Below are 21621 nucleotides of genomic sequence, written 5' to 3'. Positions count from 1 at the left end.
TGATATGGACAGTGATACGCCCAGTGGCTGAACACATTCTGTACTAGTGAGTGTTTGTGTGGCTGGAGGATCCTGGTGAAACCCAGACCTCTAAAGCCAAACAGAACCCAGACTCCAGTTAGCCTGCTCCCCACAGCCCAGCCGGGGCTCGGCTTCTCCTGGGTGTTGTTGCTGATATGTGGCCTGTGATGACTGCGTCACGGAGGCATGGCCGCTCTGCGTGTTTCCAGTGACAGGGTCATGTGCTGACCCTGCTGCTGTCAGGAAGTGTGAGGGCTGGTGCCGAGGAGTGGAATCCAGGATCTCCTACCTGGATCTCATGACCCAGAGCTATAGGTTCCAGTGCAGCCATTCCTCCTGTGAGCCCTTAAGGAATCCCACCCTAAGGAGCTCAGGATTGAGATGCAAAATCTGGGGACCAACACCTGCCCTTGAAGTTGGGTAAAAAATGCAGATTCCCCCTGAAAGGGCAGGTTCTGGGGTGTGAGATGGGTGGGGAGAGAGGGATGGGATTCCTGAGAGCTGAGGGCCAGGAACCGGGAGGCAGGGAGAGACAAGGAAAACAAAAGGGAGAGGGGACAAGAAGATTCCCTCTTCCAGGATTCCCACAAGTATTGTATGACTCTTCCTGCTGTCTGGTACCAGTGGGTAGTCCGTCTGGGGGGCTGGATGACCTGCAAACCAAGTGTGCCGTAACATCAAAATGGAGCCTCTGCCTCAAATCTACACGGGGCTGGGGTGAGGGAAGATGAGAGGCGTTACAGCATTCCAGGAATCCCCCAGTAGTGATGCTCTGTCCAGATAAGGAGAGGCTCAAAGCCAGATAGAAAGGAAAGCAACCCCTGTATTTGGCAGAGGGTGAGGTGGTAGCTTGAGCCAGCCTGGAGCTGATTGGATGAAGGCCTGGAGCTGATTGGACGAAGGCCTGGAGCTGATTGGACGAAGGCCTTGAGCGCCACAGAGCACCCTGGAGAAGCAAATGCCGAATTAATTTCTTTATTAAACAAACAATATATGTTATTTATAGAAACACGAGGAAACATAGATAATCACTTGGTAGACAGGGGAGGGCGAGCTCTCTAACCCCATTACTCTGCAACTCTTTAACAGTCACTGATGGCTAAGTGCCTAGATTCTAGGGTTGCCCTGCCCGGGGCAGAGTTCACCTCGCTGCCACTCAGCAGCTGGCAGCCACAGGTGAATTATTCAGCCTCCGTGGGCCTCGTTTCTCGTCTGTCCATATCTATTCTCACGGCGAGTTGTGAAGTTTAAAGATGCTAACACTGGACTGTCTAAAATAGTAGCTGAACTATATCAAACGCTGTAACTGTGACACTGTGGGCATTGTAACAACGTGTACTATTCACTGTATTTCTAGCTGTTTGCCTGCGTAGCATACAGGAAGTGTTGTGTGTGACACATACGGTTTTTTGAGGACATGGTTGCCCCGTGCTGTTGAGGTTGTCTTTTCACGGGCAGATTGTTATTGTTAAGGCAGTGTTTGCTTATAGTAGAATGTGCCCAGTGCTAAAGGTTTCACAGAAAATGGTCACACTAAGTCCTCACAGTAGCTGTAAACTGAGTACCGATGAGGAGAAGCATGAGTGCCTTCATCACAGTTAGCAGGCAGATCTCCTGACTTTTAAACTTGCCCATGTTAGTTCTTGATATGGACTTTGTAAGAAAATCAGCTTTCTTTAGGATCTCTGGAAAGGAGCAGGTTTGGGTGTGAGTTTGCCCTCTCTCCCATCCTGCAACAACGAATGGTTGGTCTGGTTACCTCAGCCCGACAGCGCGGTACCCAGTGCTAGTTACCCTCGGAGGTATATGCTTCCAGATTGTAAACTGAGGCATGTCCGCCCCATGCTCTCTCGGGCTTTCCTGGTGTTTCCAAGCCTCTAACCTGACACCTCCCTCAGACCTGAAGCAGGGTTAAGTCCAGGGCTGGTCTTCAGTTTTACCAAGCGCATCTTTGACAACACTGCCTGTGCCACAGACTGTAGCGTCTTCACCCTTCTCTTTCCACTGGTGCCCTTTGACCTCTGTCCTCAAACTTGGTTCATGAGTCTTTGCTCACCCCGCCCACCAAAGCCCAGTTCTGGCCCCTGCAGGAATGTAGAAGAAAGCTGTTTGAGAAGATACCAACACACAGAAGCACAGCCAGCGCCAAAAGGCGGTTGGTTCACTCGTAACTCCACCGGGCTGAGCCGGACGAGTTCGGTGGGAGAATTGACTTTGCAGGGAATAGGAGGATGAGCAGGGTCCTCGAGCGTGATGGGATGACGGTGACCTCCAGGACTAACCCCTTGTGTCTTCCCTTAGGAGCAGCTCAGAGCTGAGGAAGGAGAAATCCCGAGATGCCGCACGGTGCCGGCGTAGCAAGGAGACGGAGGTCTTCTATGAACTGGCCCATGAGTTGCCGCTGCCCCACAGTGTGAGCTCCCACCTGGACAAAGCCTCCATCATGCGCCTGGCCATCAGCTTCCTGCGAACACATAAGCTCCTGTCTTCAGGTAAAGGCTTCGCAGGTCCTGCCCCAAGCTGGCATCTTCCTGGGCCTCACTCCCAGACACATCTGCAAATGTCCACCCACAAAAAGGTTGACACGTGGCCTTTAGTGTTACATTTACTTATGTGCGTGTGAGTGTATGCATGAGGGTCGGAGGACACCTTTGGGAGTCTATTCTACTCCCGTCATCTGGGATCTGGGGCTTGAACTCGGCTGTCAGGCATAGCAGCGAATGCCTCCAGCTGCTGGGCCATCTTGCCGGCCCTGTTCCTTCCTTTCAGCATCTCCTCTCTGGCGATGGTCTTCTCCTGAATACACCCAGGGAAGAGGTCAAGGACAGGCCCAAGAGAGAATTAAGATGCTCCCAGAAGCAAGGCAGAAAGGGGCTGGAGAGCCCATAGCTGCTTCTGCTGGAAGCCCAGCTCTGCTGCCTGTGGCTGAGAGCCCTGCTCCACACTGTAGGAAGCCTTTTATCCATGGAAACCTTCCAGCCACATCTCTAGGACCTCAGAAATGGTGTTGTCCCATGCGGTCTCTCAGAACCTTGGTTTCCTTGCCTATAAACTGGAATTAGCACAGAGGGGTGTGTCTCGGGGCGCTATAGGAATGAGTGGAGACAGTGGCTCAGCTGCACTGATTCCTGCTGGGTGGATGGCCCCGTGATGGGATGGCCCCGTGAGAGACGGCAGCCTCAGGCACCGCTCATCCTCTGCCAGCCGATGCATTCTTCTTTCCCTCACATCTCCTTACCAACTGTCCATAAAAAATGTTTTCTTCCCTTTCTCGGAGTTACATTCTTCAAACATCATTTCCTGTTAGGCCTCACCAGGAAGAGGCGGCCTGGGATTTCCAATTTCAGATCCTATGTGCAGCCTCGTCAGATTTATCAAGTTCTGTAAGGAAACTGGGCAGCCTACAGCAGCCAGACTGGCGTTACAACCTGGCAGTGTCTGAGGGCGTGGGCAAGGGAGGCAGGCAGTCAAGGGGTGCGAAGAGATTCTGTGGTTCTTTTTCGGTTTTCCTAAGTGAGTGTGGCACTCTGGAGACACTCCTTCTGCCATCCTGTAACAACATGGCTATTCTGGGAAAGAGCCCCCTGCACAGAGGGGACCCAGCGAGAGACACGGGGAAGCCAGACTGGCCTGTGCTATTCTGGGCCCTCTGCACAGGAAGGATATATGGGAAAGACCTTCTGAGGAGAAAATGACTGCCCACCCCGCCCCCACCCGCACCCCCGGGCCCCAGGCTGGAGGCCTGTGCTGCAAGGCTGAGGTGACAGTGCTGTCACTGAAAAGAGCAGAAAGTGGAGAAAGCAAGGGCAGAGCTGCTGCACACACAACGGGCAACGGTGATTACTCAGACACGGGCGAAGATGGTTGAGGGAAGCTCAGGCTAAGGCCTCATAAAACCTGGACTGCGGAATAAAAAGGCTCCGGCGGAGTCTGCCTGCCCCAGGGCCCTTGCATGCCTTCCTTTTACAGAGGTTTGTTCTCTTGGAGAAATGGGGGTGACAGGCCGGCGGTTTGCAGGATTCCCCAAAGCCTGTCAGGCAAAAAAAAAAAAAAAAAATGTCGAGAAGGGGCAGGGAGCCAATGTCCAAGCGGAGCGGCTGGAGCCTGACCAGAACTAGCCAGGAGCAGTGGGTGGACAGGAGGTTCTGAGAGCTGCGTCTGTGTCTTGCTGTCGTGGCAGGAACACATTGTCTGTGCTCGCCCACACAGAAGCCTGTGTGTCTTCCTCGATGGGTCGAGGTTGACTTGCAGAGGGCCTGGCTACGGCTGGATCTTCTGAGTTATCTGCCCTCGCGTGTCCTGGCGCCATCCTCCCACACTCCACGTACGAAATAAAGCCACAGATACAGGGCCAGGCATCACAGGTCCCGCTCAGGAGCTCCGAGTCTCGAGAACAAGGACTGCCTACTCTCTAGACAGCCTGAGCACAGACAGACCAGAGCCCTTGGCAGTCAGCTCTGGGGCTCTCAGTCCTGAAGAAGGAAAAGTTAGAGAATGATAAAAAGTTTTGGTCGTCTGATCCTGGTGTCCTTGAAGAGGAGCTCGAGAGTACAGCCATGAAGGGACATGTGGCTTAGCTCTCCTTTTCTTCCATTTCTCCAGGCTCCTACCAGGCGCCCTCTGGACCAGTTGTAGAAACCATTTTCAGAAACGGAATATAAAGCTATCCTCCCCCTTGTTTTTGTGCGTGCTCGAGTGCTCTTGAGAGGTTAGGGAAGGGCGTTGGGGTCTTGCTTGATTACTTCTTTTAGATAGGACCTCACTCAACCCAAAGCCCACCATTTTAGCTAGGTGGGCTGGCCAGCAAACTCAGAGGATCTACCTGCCTGCGCCGGTCAACACTGGGGTTACAGGCATACAGGGCCAACCCAGACAACACTGAGGACTCAAACACTCATCTTTATGCTTGGGCAACAAGTGTTCTCAAACACTTAGCCACCGTCGGGGTCCTCTTTTTCTTCTCATTTTAAATAATTGTTTTAAATGTTTACCTATTGCTTGTATGTGTTTGGTGGGGGGCAAAGGATAACTTTTGGGAGTCGGTTCTCCCTCCCCACCATGGATGGGGAGCCAACTCATGTTGTTAGGCCTGGACAGTATCCTTTACCTGCTAAGCCATCTTCTCAACCCTGAATCATATGTCTTTATGTCTTGTTTGTCTTGTTTTGTTTTGTTTTGTTTTTTCCTTTCCTTTTTTTTTTTTTTTTTTTTTTTTTTTCGGAGCTGGGGACCCGACCCAGGGCCTTGCGCTTGCTAGGCAAGCGCTCTACCACTGAGCTAAATCCCCAACCCTGTTTTGTTTTTTTTTTTTACATGACGAAAAGTTTAGAGGACTTTGAGCAGATGTCCTCCTGCACTTGGCTTATTGGCATGGCCGCCATCTCTCAGAAACATTGTACACGACTTTCTCTCATTGTGCCTCAGACCCCATGCAACATTGTTAGATGATATGAAAGTCTGGGTGCTGTGCAAGGTTTAGCCTAGAAGTAATTCTAATACAACGAAGCGATGTAAGAGAAAAGCCAGAGCGAACCCTAATGTCCTAGGACCTACCTTTTAGCAGCTCCAGTGTTTCGACAAATACTTTGCCAACTCAAAGCTACAGTCACTCAGGCAAGTCGACGTTGTATACCTCAGAGTTCAAACGCCTAAAAAATGCCAGGCTTAGCATCAGGAGTGGTTCTTCCTTACTTAGCAACACACTTCCTTTGATTTTCACAGTAGGCTGTTGTGTGTGGGAATGTTGGGGAGGAAGCCTCCGCACTGAGAACTCCAGGCTGGGTCGGGGCCACAGCTGAGATCCATATCACAGGAAACAAACCGAAACAATAGCGTTATGATACTTGCGTCCACACTGGCCCGAGAGGACAGAACACACTGTGGCGGGAACATGAGTGGAAATATTACTTGATTGTCTTAAATCCTCTTTCAAGATGAGCCCTGTGCTCTGGGACTGAGGGAGAGCTTTAGATCACAGTAAATGTGCAGAATGTGCATTCACCCCAATTCTAACTGGAGGCTTCCTCAGACTCATACCTGGTTAAAAACAAAACAAAACAAACAAACAAACAAAAAAACAACAAATTCTCGTTACTTTAGAGTTGGAGATCAGCACATAGCCAGGTTTCTAGATATAAATGTCAGGCTTATTTTTTATTATTTTAATTTGAATTTATTTGATTCCCGGCATTTGACTAGTGAAGACGCATAGTCTGCTCAGGATATGATTCTCTGATCCCCGGGACGTTAAAAGCCAGGACATGATTTTAAAGTTTTCATCATGACCTATCTATCAGGAAAAGTGGGACAAAGGGGAGAGAGTTACGGCAGCACATGCGATTTCTGTGCCCTCTTATGCCTCATGGTGGTAAGACCTGTTTCCCCTGGTTCTCATCCCAATTGTTTTGCTGTCCCACTCCCCGGCCCCACCTATACTCAAAATCAAGGCATTTTCTGTCCTGTTTGGAAGAAGGCCAGTAGGATGATTCATGCCAGGATGTTACTGGCTGAGAGAAACCAGCAGCCCCTTCAAGAAAGTCTAGCATTGCTTGTAGCGTTCCCTTAAAGCAGAGTCTGGCCAGTCAGTAGCCAGCAGCTGACTAACTCCGCATAGCATTTTATGAATGCCAGTGCAGCGAGTAAGGGTGAGGTGAGCTGGTATGGAACAAAATAAAAAATTCCAGTGCCGGACTTGTGGGGCACACCAGGAGAGCAGCAAGGTCAGGTGGGATCTGTCATTCTGCTGAAGGTGTGAGATAGCCCAAGCCTGCCCACGGTGGGTACAGTGGAAGATACAGTAAGTGGCCCATGCTCTTTCCTTGCCGCTCTGTGTGGGGCTACATTTGCTGACAGTGTGCCTGGAAGGCATGGGGACTGTGGTGCTGGGAGGGGAGGCAACTGCCAAGGCAAACCCTTTGAACCAGAAAACCCTGCAGAGATAACTAAGTACCAAGCACCCCTGAAGTAGAAATCCTGTATGGGAGCTTGTTAGGAACAATGTAGCAGTTTTAGTGTTTCCCAAAGAGGAAGAAGACTCATGCTGATGGTAATGTAAGAATGTAAGTAAGAATGTAGCAGCCTTGCTGCTAGCACAGCCTGGCCTCAAAGACCCAGTCAGGCGCCTGCTCTGCCACCTGTTAGTTCGCCCAAGGCAAGTGGCTCCAGCGTTCTGGTGTGCCGCTCAACTTGGGCGGTGCTGCCTAAAGGAAATGAACGGTGCTCCGGAAAAGGTGCTCCACAACCTTCTCAGCTGCACATATCCTGGCTGTGGGAACCATCAAAGCCTGTTTACTGGGGCTATTTTTAGCATTAAAGAATCTTGTGCTCCTTCTCAGTGAAGACGGTTTGTCTCTACCACAGTTCTTTGAGATTCGAATCCTGACAGGTCCTGGGAAGCAAATGGCCAGGATGTAGAACCTGATAATTAGACGGCCCAGCCGTCTTAGCAAGCACCGATTTTATTTTGTACCAACGGTTTACTCTCTGTTGTTTATTAGCCTTCCCAGGAGGGGCTTAGACTCTTGAACAGATGCCTTCCCTGGCAGTTGGTTGGTTCCTGAAGGCTGGGATTGTATCCCTCCTTGCAGTAGCCCCAGTTCTCCACAGGATAGGACTGAACTTGTAATGAGTGCCACTGGTGAGCCAATGATCCCTTTCTCCAGCCCAGGGAAGACATGGAGGAAAAGCTTAGGAACTGCAGTGAGCAAGCTTTCCCCAAGCCCAGTGTTTACTGTGCACAGCCACCAGGCAGAGCAGTTCTCAGCAGAGATGTGACACAAGGTTCAGGTTCTGGGTGCAGCAGGGGGATGTCTGCCTCTCTCTTCCGGGCTGGGAGTGACCTGGCCAAGTTCCTTCAGAGACTCCCAGGAGAACAAGCAGGTGCTACAAAAGCAAACAGTTCCACTGACGGAAGAGGCCATGCCCAAGCCCGGCTTCTCCAGGGTCCCAGGGAAGGAGGAGGGCTGCTGACGTCCTTGATCCTGTAGCCATTGTGACTTCAGTCTCAAGATGTTCTGTGGCTGTGGCCCCAGAGCACCCTTCTCCTTCCTCTCCAAAGGGCAGTCAACCCACCACTGTAGCCAATTTCGCCACCTCCTGGAAGTAAGCAGACTGGACACTTCGGAAAGCTGACTTGGCTGTGCTAGGCCTGTTAAAAACAGGAAACTTTAAGCAGAGCTATTTTTTCTGGGTCTAGTTAACCCAAATAGGTTGTCTTGGGGTTACTCCAGATTTTGAAGTCAGTGTTGCCACTGAGATCAAAGAAACTGAAGAGAAAATAAATTCTCAGTAGGCCTCAGGGCTGGCCTGTGTTTGTCGGGAGAAAGTGGCCACCTCCTTGCCCATTTCCTAGGTCAGGCAGCCTTGCCCAGCCTGGCTGGTTTTCCCCACATGGGAGATAATCTTCATCATGTGCTCCCTGGAGCGACAGCTTTGACCCTCTCTGAACATGGTTTTGTTTTTGATTTTTTTAAAGGAAGAAAAGGCTCTTTCCCAGCTCCTCTGAATTAGGAAGGAAACATGAGGGGTGGGAGGGGGACCTTCCAGCACTACCCTGGGTGGGGTGCAGTCTCCTGGTTCTCCTCCAAGACCTCAGTCTTGGGCTCCGGGCTCAGCTTAATTTTTCTGCAGGGGGTTCCAAGTTTTTTTTTTAATTGGATAGTTTATGTATTTACATTTCAAATGTTATCCCCTTTCCCGTTCTCCCTCTCCCATCCCCCTCCCCCTGCTTCTATGAGGATACACCCCCTTCCACATACCACATACCAACTCCCACTTCAGCACCCTGGCATTCCCCTACACTGAGGAAATGAGTCTTCATAGGACCAAGGGCTTCTCATCCTATTGATGTCAGACAATGCCATCCTCTGCTACATATGTGGCTGAAGCCATGGGTCCCCACCATGTGCACTCTTTGGTTGGTAGTTTAGTCCCTGGGAGCTCTAGGTGGTCTGGTTGGTTGATATTGTTCTTCCTATGGGGTTGCAAACCTTTTCAGCTCCTTCAATCCTTTCTCTAACTCCTCCATTGGGGTCCCCTTGTTCAGTCCAATGGTTAGCTGCAGACATCCTCATCTGTATTAGTAAGGCTCTTACAGAGCCTCTCAGGAGACACCCATATCAGGCTCCTGTCAGCTAGCCCTTCTTGGTATCAGCAATAGTGACTGGGCTTGGTGACTGCTTGTGCGATGGATCCCCAGGTGAGGCAGTCTCTGGATGGCCTTTCCTTCAATCTCTGCTCTACTCGTTGTTCTTGTATTTCCTCCCGTGAGTATTTTGGTCCCCTTCTAAGAAGAACTGATGCATCCATACTTTGGTCTTCCTTCTTCTTGAGCTTCATGTGGTCTGTGGATTGTATCTTGGGTATTCCAAACTTTTGGGCTAATATCCACTTATCAGTGAGTACATACCATGTGTGTTCTTTTGTGATTGGGTTATCTCACTCAGGATGATATTTTCTAGTTCCATCCATTTGCCTGTGAATGCCATGAAGTCATTGTTTTTAATAGCTGAGTAGTACTTCATTGTGTAAATGTACCATATTTTCTGTATCCATTCCTCTGTTGAGGGACATCTGGGTTCTTTCCAGCTTCTGGCTATTATAAATAAGGCTGCTATGAACATAGTGGAGCATGTGTCTTTGTTATAGGTTGGAGCATCTTTGGAGCATATGCCCAGGAGTGGTATAGCTGGGTCCTCAGGTAGTATTATGTCCAGTTTTCTGAGGAACCTCCAGACTGATTTCCAGAGTGGTTGTACCAGTTTGCAATTCCACCAACAATGGAGGAGTGTTCCTCTTTCTCTACATCCTTGCCAGCATCTGCTGTCATCTGAGGTTTTGATCTTAGCCATTCTGACTGGTATGAGGTGGAATTTCAAGGTTGTTTTGATTTGCATTTCCCTGATGACTAAAGATGATGAACATTTCTTTAGGTGCTTCTCAGCCATACAATATTCCTCAGTTGAGAATTCTTTGTTTAGCTCTGTACCCCATTTTAATAGTATTATTTGGTTCTCTGGAATCTAACTTCTTGAGTTCTTTGTATATATTAGATATTAGCCCTCTACAGATGTAGGATTGGTAAAGATCTTTCCCCAATCTGTTGGTTGCTGTTAGCTTGACAGCACACCTGAAAACTTTAGAACAAAAAGAAGCAAATACACCCAAGAGGTGTAGAAGGCAGGAAATAATCAAACTCAGGGCTGAAATCAACCAAGTAGAAACAAAAAGAACTATACAAAGAATCAACAAAACCAGGAGCTGGTTCTTTGAGAAAATCAACAAGATAGATAAACCCTTAGCCAGACTAACCAGAGGTCACACAGAGTGTATCCAAATTAACAAAATCAGAAATCAAAAGGGAGACATAACAGAATCCGAGGAAATTAAAAAAAACCATCAGATCCTACTACAAAAGCCTATACTCAAAAAAACTGGAAAATCTGGAGGAAATGGACAATTTTATAGACAGATACCAGGTACTAAAGTTAAATCAGGATGAGATAAATCATCTCAACAGTCCCATAAACCCTAAAGAAATAGAAGCAGTCATTAAAAATCTCCCAATGAACAAAAGCCCAGGACCAGATGGGTTTAGTGCAGAATTCTATCAGACCTTCAAAGAAGACCTAATACCAATACTGTTCAAACTATTCCACAAAAATAGAGACAGAAGGAGCACTATCCAAGGTTGTTAATTTACACAGAACTCCAGGGCCCTCCAGGAGGTCCTGGCGCACCTCTCAGCCTGCCTTCTCTGCTTGTGCCCGGTGTAATGTGGGTGCTCCCTGGGAGTGCCCACATTAGCAGCTGCTTCACTTGCTCCTTTGTAGTGTGCCCATGCTCCTCAGTCCAGACTCAGTCCAGCTTCCCAAGAGCATCAGAGACCCTAGGAGAGCATAGGGTGTGCACAGGTGGAAAACGCTTTAGCTGCTGGATCTAGGTATGGAAAGAAGGCATTGTCCCCACTGTGACCCGTCCCTTTGGAGAACTAAAGGAACATTACCAGGAGAGCAGTCCCACTCTGTTCCTCTGCAGAAATGGCAAGCTCAGGGGTTCAGACATGTTCTCTGGTTCTGTGCCCTGAAAAGTAGCTGGTCCCCAGCAGTCCTACTAAAAGACTTTTGTAGGAACATCTACATGTGAGTCCGTGCTTCTTACATTTATGGGTTCACAGGCAGTAAAGCAGGAGGATTAAATAAACCTGGTCCTTGATTCTTCAAGGGCCTTTGATCTTGACTACACATAAGTGATGTCTATCTGATTGTATCTTATATTCTCCAGAAGAGTCTCCATTTGAAAGGCTCTTTTTACATCAGTGAATATTAACTCTCTTGGGTGGCAACCTACTCCCTAAACCCCTTGTTCTGTACATCAAGCCAAGCATCTTGGACTGTTACTTACGCTAGATGAACACAGACGGTGGTGCTGCTGTTTCTGTTTTTGAGACAAGATCATATGATGTAGCCTGGCTAGACTTGAACTCACTTATGTAGACCAGGATGGCCTCGGATTCACAGAGATCCACCTGCTTCTGTGTACTGATAGCTGGAAATAAAGACCTGCTCTAACACACCTTGTTAAATGCAGATTTTTTTAAAGCACACACATTTTGACATTAAAAATGAACTAGAAGAGGGTAGAGCCTGTGTTCTGAGGGTAACAACCAAGAGCTGAGCCTAAATTACAGAGGTGTCCTTGATAGTACAGGATATACAGTGCGTGGTTTGGGATAGATTCCCCCCTATGTTACCCTCTAGTATCTGCCCCTTTAGTCTGCTTCTTGCTCCCTCACGGTTTTGTGCCTCTAAGGTTCACTCTCTTTAGAGTATTCTGCGTGCTATCCCCAGACTAGTGTTCTCAAAGTAGTGCTTTGAGAAGCCACCTCTCTGCCCCTTGCCTGGAAGAGAAGGAGCACGGGGCTTCCTTATTGCCCAGACTCTGATATTGGGACATTGATTTTCTGCAGCCAGATGGGCTCTGTTCTGTCCTGGGAGGAAGCCTTGTCTTTGTGTTCTGCAATGGTGGCGCAGCTGCCTGACAAACCTCTCTTCCCACACTGGTGTGAACCCTGCTTCTTTGAAGGAGCCATCTCTCCTCTGACCCCCGGAGCTTCTGCTCTCTGCACGTTTCCCATCGTGACGCGCAGGGGTGCCTGTTTAGCTGTGCGAGGTTGTGTGCCAGGAACTCTCCACCTTGGCGCTCAACAACTTGAGGTGGTAGCGCTATCCTGGAGGGAGCAGACAGAATGGAGCTTGCAGTCGTTGGTGCCATTTTGAGCAGTTTGCATTCCTGATCTTCGAAGTTCAGGAAGATAGACATCTTTATCCTGGTGTGCCAACGAGGAAGCCAGTGTTCAAACAGTTGTCACCCAAAGTCATAACCAAGCGGGAGGCAGCTGTACAAATAGATACAACATTTGACTCAGACACTTATGAGGTGGTTGAACATGGCTGCTGCATTTGGCTCCTGAGGCTTGCTAACTTTCTAGACATCACAGCCTTTGGCAAAGTGGCTAAACTCAGAAGTCTTCCTCTATAAAATGAGACTACAGATGGTAGGTGCCTCGTGACCCATTGTAAGGCCTCTGCAGAGTGTTCGATGCAGTGTCCGTCTGTGGTTATTGTTCCGCTTACGCTAGCAGCTAAGCTATCTGTTGCCGATGCTGTGATGTCTAGTGCTATATCTGTTGACACCACTACCACCCTTCCTTGGTACTGCAAATTCTGCTACCACAGAAACCACACTATCGCAAAGTCATTGTCACTGTGGCCTGGGTGTCCATCTGGTGTCCACTCGTCAGGCATGTGGCAGATGCTTAGATGGTTTCAGTAAGCTTTTCCCAGAACTGTCCACCCCGTGCTCGAGAGCCATGCCTGTCCCCTCAGCCATGTCTGTTTTAACACTCCGGCACATTGTCTGTCCCCTCTCTTTCCAGTGTGCTCTGAAAATGAATCTGAAGCCGAGGCTGACCAGCAGATGGATAACTTGTACCTGAAAGCCTTGGAGGGCTTCATTGCCGTGGTGACCCAAGACGGTGACATGATCTTTCTGTCAGAAAACATCAGCAAGTTCATGGGACTTACCCAGGTGACACCCTCTGCCTCTTCCAATAGGAAAAAAAAAGTCTACATTTGGGGGATAGAAACTAACAGGAGGTCCTAGTCACAGTCTCTCTTGGCTTTTCCTTACACATTCCCATAGGATAATGACAGTCCTTAGGCCACATAGCCCGAGAAACATGCTACCAATGTCATGGTGCTTGACGTTGCTTGTGGCTGCCCCGCCAGGTCTGTTCTAGCTAGAACTTGGCGACCATTTGAATCAAGTCCCTGTCACCACCAATACTGCTGTGTTACTAAGTCCATGGACCCAATACTGGCCGGAGACTACTGATGACCACCCTATTCGTTCCCCTGCCTGTCTCTGAACGCAGATGTGACCCTAGCTTCCTCTTGTAGTCTGACTTCATGGCTAAGAGTAACAGTATCTGGCCTTGCTTTTGAAACAGGTAGAACTAACAGGACACAGCATCTTTGACTTCACTCATCCTTGCGACCACGAGGAGATCCGTGAGAACCTGACACTCAAAACTGGTAAAGCCTTCTTCTACGCTTGCATTCTTCTCATGACCCCTTCCCCCAAAGCCCACACAAATAGCCTGAATGGATTATGGTATGGTGCTGGGGAAAAAAACTGACATCTATGGGTTCCATTTGGAGTAGCTCTTGGGTGAGTGTGCAGCCAATGAGATGAGACCCAACACACAGAATAGCTCCTGAGGACCATCCAGGATGCCTGATGTTACACAGGTCAGGGTTCCATCTCTAAGATGTTTCATCATCTGAGATCAATCATCTCTGCTAAGTGACAACACCCAAAGCAATAGCTTTGTCCCCACCAGATTATTGATGGGAGCTGGTTCAGGTGCCGTTTGGTTTGTTGTGTACTAAACTACCCAACACACAGGGTGAAGCAATCCTCCACGCTCCTGTGGACCGTGGGCAGGTCTCTAGCTCTATGTGACATCATCTGGATTGCAGTCATCAGGGGCTAAACTAGGTTGAAGTGATTAAAATGGCTTACCTGGCTTGCAGCTGGGACAGTGAGCACAGCTCTCAATCTATGGAGCCTCCTAGTCGTCCTCATCATACGGAGACTCTAGAGTAGCCATCTTACGCGACAGCTCAGGGCCATGTAGCTTCCTTTTCCCTGTATAGTGCAGCCATAGAAACTGACAGGCCTGAGTCCTGAAGTCACCACTTCTAACCCTATTCTGCTGGCGAGTGCAAGACTCAGGCCTGCCCTGCGTGTCAGTTCTGTGTCAAGAGGCATGGCCCTTAGGATCACCACTGAAGAGTAGCTATTACAGGAATGGGGAGATGTTCAGAAGAACTGAGCCTTCGGGGCTGAGAGCTGGCTCAGGGGTTAAGAGCACAGGCATTCTTCTGAGGACTTAGGTTTACCCAGGTCACATTGCCTGTAACTCCAGCTTCAGGAGACCCAGGGTGCTCCTCTGACCTCTGCCGCCATCTGCACAGATGTGCCCATCACCACACAGGTAAAACACTCAGTAAATCTTTCAAAACCAAACAGAAGGAGCATAGGTGTAGGCAGCAGCGGCTCCCAGTGAGTGCCGAGATCCTCTCTGAACTTGAGAATCTATCACTGGTTTGGACAGGCTGCCCACATCAAAACATCTTTTACATCTCTCGCCTGTCACTACCACGGGGTGTGGCTCATCCAACCTGAATAACGAAGGCAGCGATACCACGCCTGCCAGGCGTTCTCATTGCCATGCATGCTGCAAAGCTGAGGCTTTATTGGCTCACTCTCCTGTTGGTACAGAGCATTGTAATCCACGCTCAACTTACAGAGCTTTGTAAAACCATAACCACCTCCCCTTCTGATGCTGCCCGACCTCTCTGGATTGCTGCTTCCTAGCCAAAGGCCTTGGCCAACTGGCTCCCAGAGTTCGTAGACTGGGGACCACCATGAGTTTATTTGTCTTGCCTGTGCTGCTGAGAAACCCTAGGCTACATAGAATGGCTCTTGACGGTGAGGGGGCTGTTGACTGCATACATGTACCCCATGCTTGTCTTTTGGAAGCACTTGTCTCTCGTTGCTTCTCCTCTAGAGAACACTGGTCCCTGGGTTCTTGGTCTCGACTCAACTCCTGACCAAAATCTCGAGTCTGTGAGCCTACGCTGCTCAAAGTCTTTCTCTTCAAATCATGACGGCAAAAGATGAGGCCAGCGTAGGATCTGCTTGCTTTTAGGTTCTCTGACTCACAGCTGAGTGCCCTCCACTAATCTGAGGAAAACTCGGGTCTTGAGATTCATGAATGGGGATTTGAGATCAAGTAAACTCATCAGCCAATCAGCAAGTCCTCACTAAAGGTTTCAGGCTGCATAGACTCATGGCCTAAAAGAAAGGGGTCAGTACGGATTCCTGGAGGAAGAATAGGTCAAGAGGCAGGCTGTGGAATGCTTTGATGGTGAGGTGGAGAGCCTCAAACTTCGTCCTGCAAACAGTCAAGGGCTGTTGAAGATGTTTAAGCTGAGGTGATGCTGTCAGACGTCAGAATGGCAAGACTCCAGAGATTAGCAAGCTAGGAGCCTATAATAACAACTCAGACTATTAGTCACAAATCAATCCTGAGCTCCCTCATTCCTGACTCCTGGGGTCTCTCTCAAGACAGTTACAGCCATCATATACAAACCCCACCTAATAACTAAAATTCTAAGAAGCGTAATTATGGGAAAGACAGTTTATCAGAACAACATTCAAGCTGTCCCTTAATGGGTTCTGCAAAAGATGTTTACATTCAGTTCAAGGATACCAGTTCTTCTGATGCACAGCTCTTTTAGACTGTGTCAATCAAGTCAGGCTTCCTTAGAGGTGTGGTTGCAGAGGTCGGCAGCTTCTCTTAGAAAGAGCAGTGTGACTCCTTGTTGGAAGGTTCTAGATTGCTCTGCAATGCTGGACCTTTGGAGGCCATGAATGAAGATGGCGGTGTAGCCACAATTTAGACACAGTTGGCCTGTATTTGCTATTCTGCGTAACAAGAAGCAGGAAAGCTGGGCAGGCTTTGGAGACCTGAGCTGGAGGAAAGAAGCTGCAAGGTCTTTGTCTCGGTGATTTACTTAATCCTGAGTGAAAGGCGACCTAATTGATCTTTGTCAAGAACATCTTTAAGATAGACTTGTCCACCCAGTTCCAGTAAAAAAACAAGGAGTGTGTCTGTTCCTGTTTGTTCCCCTCCCTTCCCCTCCTTGACACGGGTCACCTTTGAGAGAAAACTGATGAATGGTACCCTATCCAGAACATAGTCACTCCAGGATGCAGATAGAATATAGGTTACTCACATTCCTGAGAGACAGTCTAGAAAGAGCAGAGAGGAGTGTCCGAGGATAATTCTAATTGGACAGACTTATGTCCTTGGAGCACCCACGGTAACTCTCAAGCTTCCCTCTAGACAGCCCAGGCCTAGCTGGAAAGAGACATCTAAAACTGTGGCTGTAGCCTCTCTCAGGTGACAGATAAGCACAGTGGGTAGCAAGCAATGGGGCAGCTTCTGCCTTCCAGGTCTTCATACTCCTAGTGATACAGTCACATAGGAGCTTCTCCTCAGCCTTTCTCAGGCCCTGCCCTCCTTCTCCAAGACGGACATCTGGTTCTTGAAGGAGAGCAGCTCTGTCCCCAGGAGCCCCTCCACTGTGAGTCTCTGTGGACCTGGTGTTAGCTGATAGCCCCTGGGTGGAACTGGCCATCACTGGGTAGAACTGGCCGTGACTAGAAGCTTTGTGAAAACCTCCCTTGACATATTTCTGTTCCCTAGTTCTGACCACAGTTGAGCCAGGACTCAAGGAGCAGTAGCTGAGGGATACTATTAGTATTTAGGCCATGAAGGGCTCTGGCCATGACAGGCTACAAGCACTCAACTGCAAACCACCAGGAAACACAAATACAAGTTGCCCAGAAACATTGTAATTTAGATTCATTCAACTGTCTCCCACACCCTTCCCCACTCAGGCTCTGGTTTTGGGAAGAAGAACAAAGATATGTCTACCGAGCGTGACTTCTTCATGAGGATGAAGTGCACTGTCACCAACAGAGGCCGGACTGTCAACCTCAAGTCGGCCACCTGGAAGGTAGGCTAGTTCTTAGTCGTGGGTTGTAGTCTCAAGTGTGAGCTGGGACAAGGGGTGCCCTGTCCCTGTGCGCAGCAGTCCCGGCCTTGTCTTACTTCTGTCATTTGTCTCCAGGTCTTGCACTGCACCGGGCAAGTGAGAGTCTACAACAACTGCCCCCCTCACAGTAGCCTCTGCGGCTACAAGGAGCCCCTGCTGTCCTGCCTCATCATCATGTGTGAGCCAATCCAGCACCCATCCCACATGGACATCCCCTTGGACAGCAAGACTTTCCTAAGCCGCCACAGCATGGACATGAAGTTCACCTACTGTGATGACAGGTGGGGTGTCGGGAAGCTGTGGTCCCGGTGGGTGGGCCTTTCCTGCAGTGCAGGGATGGGATGAGGACATAGTGTGGTGTTGTAGAAGGTAGCCTCCTTCCACGTGAAGATGTTAAAGTGACGTGAGCTAGGCTGGACTCTTAACCCGCAATTCCCGAGCAACTGGACATTTGGGGGTGGGGACACAGAAGCAATGAAGGGAATGGACTTGGACTCAGCCATTGCTCTCACCTTCATCACAGGGGAGACTCCAGAGGGTGCACGAGGAAGGTGTGCCATGTCATTACATGCAGGGTGTGTGAACACCCTACACCACAGTTCCTACCCACTTCTTTTCCTGCTGCTGGGATCCAGATGTGGGGGAGGACAGTGAGAACAGGTTGTGATCTGCAGTGACTTGCACCAGGGGGAGAGCCGGGTGAGGGCTGCACTGGAGTTGTGTACCTAGCCTGAGTCAATGGCACCACCATGGCTACTTTGCCCAGCAGAAGCTCAACTGTGCAGCGTCTCACATCAGCTTTGTACCACTTGACACTCCGAAATGAATGATTTGTTTTCGGTGCGTTTCACAGGGTCATTCTGAGAGGAGGTCACAGTTGGGAACACTCTTGGAAAAGCACAATGCCATAGCGTGTAGAGGCTTGGGGTCTCAGCTCACTTCCATCCCTGGCCTCCCCAAAGCAAAGAGCTCCCTCCTGAGCTTAGGACAATAAGCTTGCCTCTGAAAGTCAGTGGCCCACATGAGCTGGAGACAGCCTGGTCTTCCCCATAGCAGGAGGCCCCCAAACCCCAAGACAGAGGCTCCTGACCAGCCCCCTACAAGGCCCAGCTCTTCTCTTTCCCAGCTAGACGTCTAGGGGAATTTGTTTCTTACAGGGAGACATTTCTGGTTTCTAGGTTAGGCTTAGACCCTCCACTCCCAAGTCTAGATGGATCTGGTGTGTTGGCTGTCACTCAAGGCCCCATTTCAGAAGTTCCATAAAAGATCCTTGGCATTTTCCTGTCTCCTAGTTCTGACCACAATAGAGTTAAGTCTCGAGGCGCTGGGAGGTAGTGAGTGTTTATGGAACTAGGAAAAGTTCTCCAAGCTTATAGGGAGAGAAGCCTAAACTTCATTAGTCTGCACTAATGGTCATTCTAGTGTTAGCGCTGCTCTTCTGGTAGTGATCGCTGGATCCCTGTTCGACACATCCAATCCTGTGTCTACACAAACATTCCGAGCAGGACAGCTCTGAGATGTGTGCCCTCTGCAGTTTGAAAGTCCCAATGCCGAATCCATGGCACCAGCTTTGAAGTGAAATGGTACTTGGACGCTTCTCGGGTCACCCAGGCGTGGCCAGGGCCGTGGGTGAGGAGGGAGTTTTTCTGAGTAGATCTCAGCATCATAAGCAGGGGAAGCGCTGCCGTGCTCCAACCACCTGCGATTTCTAGGTAGCAGAAAAGAGATTTTAGAAGGAACTGGCTGGTGAGGGAACCGTCCCCCAGACAGGTTAACTTGTTGATAATTTGTTCATTCATTGCTGTGGTTTGAGTGGGTTTCAGGTAAAAGCGCTACCCTTGGGTTAAAGGCAAAGGGGAAAAGTCACAAGAAATGGGCACCCAAAGGGATGAAGATGTGTTGCCATGCACACACACAGAGAGGAGGGGGAGGACCACGCGGCTTCCTTAGTCTGCCTCAGAATGGCAGCTAAAGTAGATCCTCACTAGAAGGATCCTGTGATTCAGGGCTTTGTGACTCACTGTGTACAGGGAGATGCCGCTTATGATGTCTTAGAACGCGCTGTATTTCCAGCACAATCTTGCCTTTCAAGGAAGCTGATTGCATGGCCCAACATGAATTCCGTTCTGCTAGGGAGATGACTGACAAGGGATGCAAATACAGAGTACCACGAGGAGTGTTTAACCGATTAGCAGATTAGTTAACCAGGGTACAGAGAGGGCAGTTGATGAAGGGACTATTTAAAGTGTTTAATCCCTCGGTGTTATTTCAACATTGCTTTGCGTTGGGGGAGGGGCTTGTTCTGTTTTCATGTGTTGGGATGTGGAGCGGGGTGTGTGTGTGTGTGTGTGTGTGTGTGTGTGTGTGTGTACATGCACACACTGATAGGACGTTCTGAGAGAGATGCTTTAAACCCAGCACTTATATGTGATAGCCAGTGCAGAGCAGGGATCCCCCATTTTACACAGTGACATTTGGCCTGGTGATGTCTGACATAGGAGGACATCTGACACAAGGGGGGTTGTTTTCCCCTGTTGAAGGAGGAAGGAATCTGAAGGAAGGTGAATCCACAGTCAAATGTGAACGGTGTAACACTTTCCCTTTTATGCACAGAGGCCGGCACCATAGACGGAGCAGAGGAGAGAGAGAGACAAAGCAGAAGGGAGGTCTCTGATCACTTGTTGAACTCAATCAATAAATTTCAAATAGCCGCCCTTATGTCCCCTGGGGGGTGGCTCGATTATTGATTATTAGTTGGGACAGTGAATACTTTAAATCCTCCAATGTCTTCCGTCACTCTCTCTTATGTACAGGGTACAGTCGTGGCTTAGCCAGTCTTGCTTATCCGAGAAGCTTGGAACTAAATGTGTTTCTCATTTGCGAGTTTGGGCTAATTTTGCATAAACTCTCCTAAGTGAAGCTAGAAATTCAAAATCCATAAGCACATATTGGGTATCAGATTTCCAGATGAGGGGTGACACCTCTTCTGGGTGGACTGCTGTGGCTCTGTTAACAGGAGTGAAGTTGCTTAGCCTGGTAAAAGAAAAATCTTGTCTTCCTCCAGCCCCGTCCTCCCAAGGCTGGCCTGTGGTTTGCATCAGTCTTCCTCTGCCAGCATCCCGAGTGCTAAGGCTCTCCTTATTATCAGTACAGCTAATGTCCTTCTCTGCTGTGCACTCAAACCTAGAAGTTACAGTCTGTCTGTTCCCTGACATTCTAAGGAACTAATCCATGAGCTGTTACTTGGGGAACATCTGCCATGCCTGGAAACTGTTATGTCAAAGAGGAAAGACCAAGTCCTGGTGGCTAAGGGTTTCGAGCTGGAGATACGAGCAGCTTAATGAAACCACGAGGAATTTTTAGTACAGAACAGAACGTGCCATTCACTCAGGAGAAAGACCCAAGCCATTCTCAAATCCTTAAGAAGGGGCGGGTCTTCACATTCATGTGAGATGCCATCTAGTGGCCGAGAAGAGTAACTGTGAAGAGAGCCAACTCATCAAGATGAGGTTTTCGTAGAAGAATCACGTGTAATCTCAGTGTGATTTCCTGAGTCTTCTGTAACTTTGAAAGTTGTATGAAAATTATAGTAATCACTTAAAGCTAATGAATAAAACCACTTAGCCTTCACAGGCAAAGAATTTGAGAGCACCCCGTTTCATCAAGACACTAGAGAGCACAGCCAGGAGTTAGGTTGGTGAGGAAGACTTGCGGGACTGCAGAAACGCCTCAGCGGTTGAGAGTGGATACTGCTCTTGAGAGACCCCGCCCCATACACATAATCACAGCTACCTGTAGCTCTGCTTACCAGGGGATTGAACGTCTGGCCTCTGAGGGCATCTGCACACGCACACGTGCACGTGTGCATATATGCATGCATGCATACACACATGTTAGCGCATGCACATACTTGAATCTTTGGGGGAAGAGATTTATGGCGGACTCATTCAAAGAACTTAGAGCAGTAGGCGGCTGAAGTGAGAGAAGACTTGAGGGTCACGAAAAGAGTGTCTGTAAAGACCTGGGCTGGCGCGGCAAATGGAGGCACCTGCTGCCAAGCCAGAGAGCCTGAGTTTGAGCCCCAGCGCGCGCGCGCACACGCACACACACACACACACACACACACACACACACACACACACATAAATGCAGTTTTAAAGAGGAAATTATAAAGAACCAGAAAGTGTGAGGCTGGTGTGTTGAAGATGGTAGCTATGAGGTGTGTCGAGTCCTAGACTAAAACAGAGTGGCCTTAAGCAAATCCATTGTAAAATAGTATGTTCTCTGTTGTACACTGGAGATGATTAATAAGCTTGGCTGCTTTGTCAAATGGGTGCTATCATCTTAATTTCAGGGTAATCTTTTTTTTTTTTTTTTGGAAGGACAGTGCATGTATTTTGGTTTTATGTAT

The 21621-nt window shown here is 49.0% G+C and overlaps 1 protein-coding gene across 1 annotated transcript in view; it reads left to right on the top strand.

Annotated features, from left to right (window-relative positions):
• The window catches only part of Epas1 (endothelial PAS domain protein 1), a 79504-nt gene that overhangs the window by 39224 nt on the left and 18659 nt on the right, over nt 1–21621 (top strand). Inside the window, exons 2-6 of the mRNA XM_032908729.1 lie at nt 2323–2513; nt 12956–13107; nt 13529–13613; nt 17053–17171; nt 17286–17491. Of these exons, the coding sequence (XP_032764620.1) occupies nt 2323–2513; nt 12956–13107; nt 13529–13613; nt 17053–17171; nt 17286–17491 (753 nt within the window). The remainder of the gene's footprint in view (nt 1–2322; nt 2514–12955; nt 13108–13528; nt 13614–17052; nt 17172–17285; nt 17492–21621) is intronic.

The sequence above is a fragment of the Rattus rattus genome, chromosome 7, assembly GCF_011064425.1.
Source record: "Rattus rattus isolate New Zealand chromosome 7, Rrattus_CSIRO_v1, whole genome shotgun sequence".
NCBI classification, from domain to species: Eukaryota; Metazoa; Chordata; class Mammalia; order Rodentia; family Muridae; genus Rattus; species Rattus rattus.
This window is presented reverse-complemented; position numbering and strand designations above follow the sequence as displayed.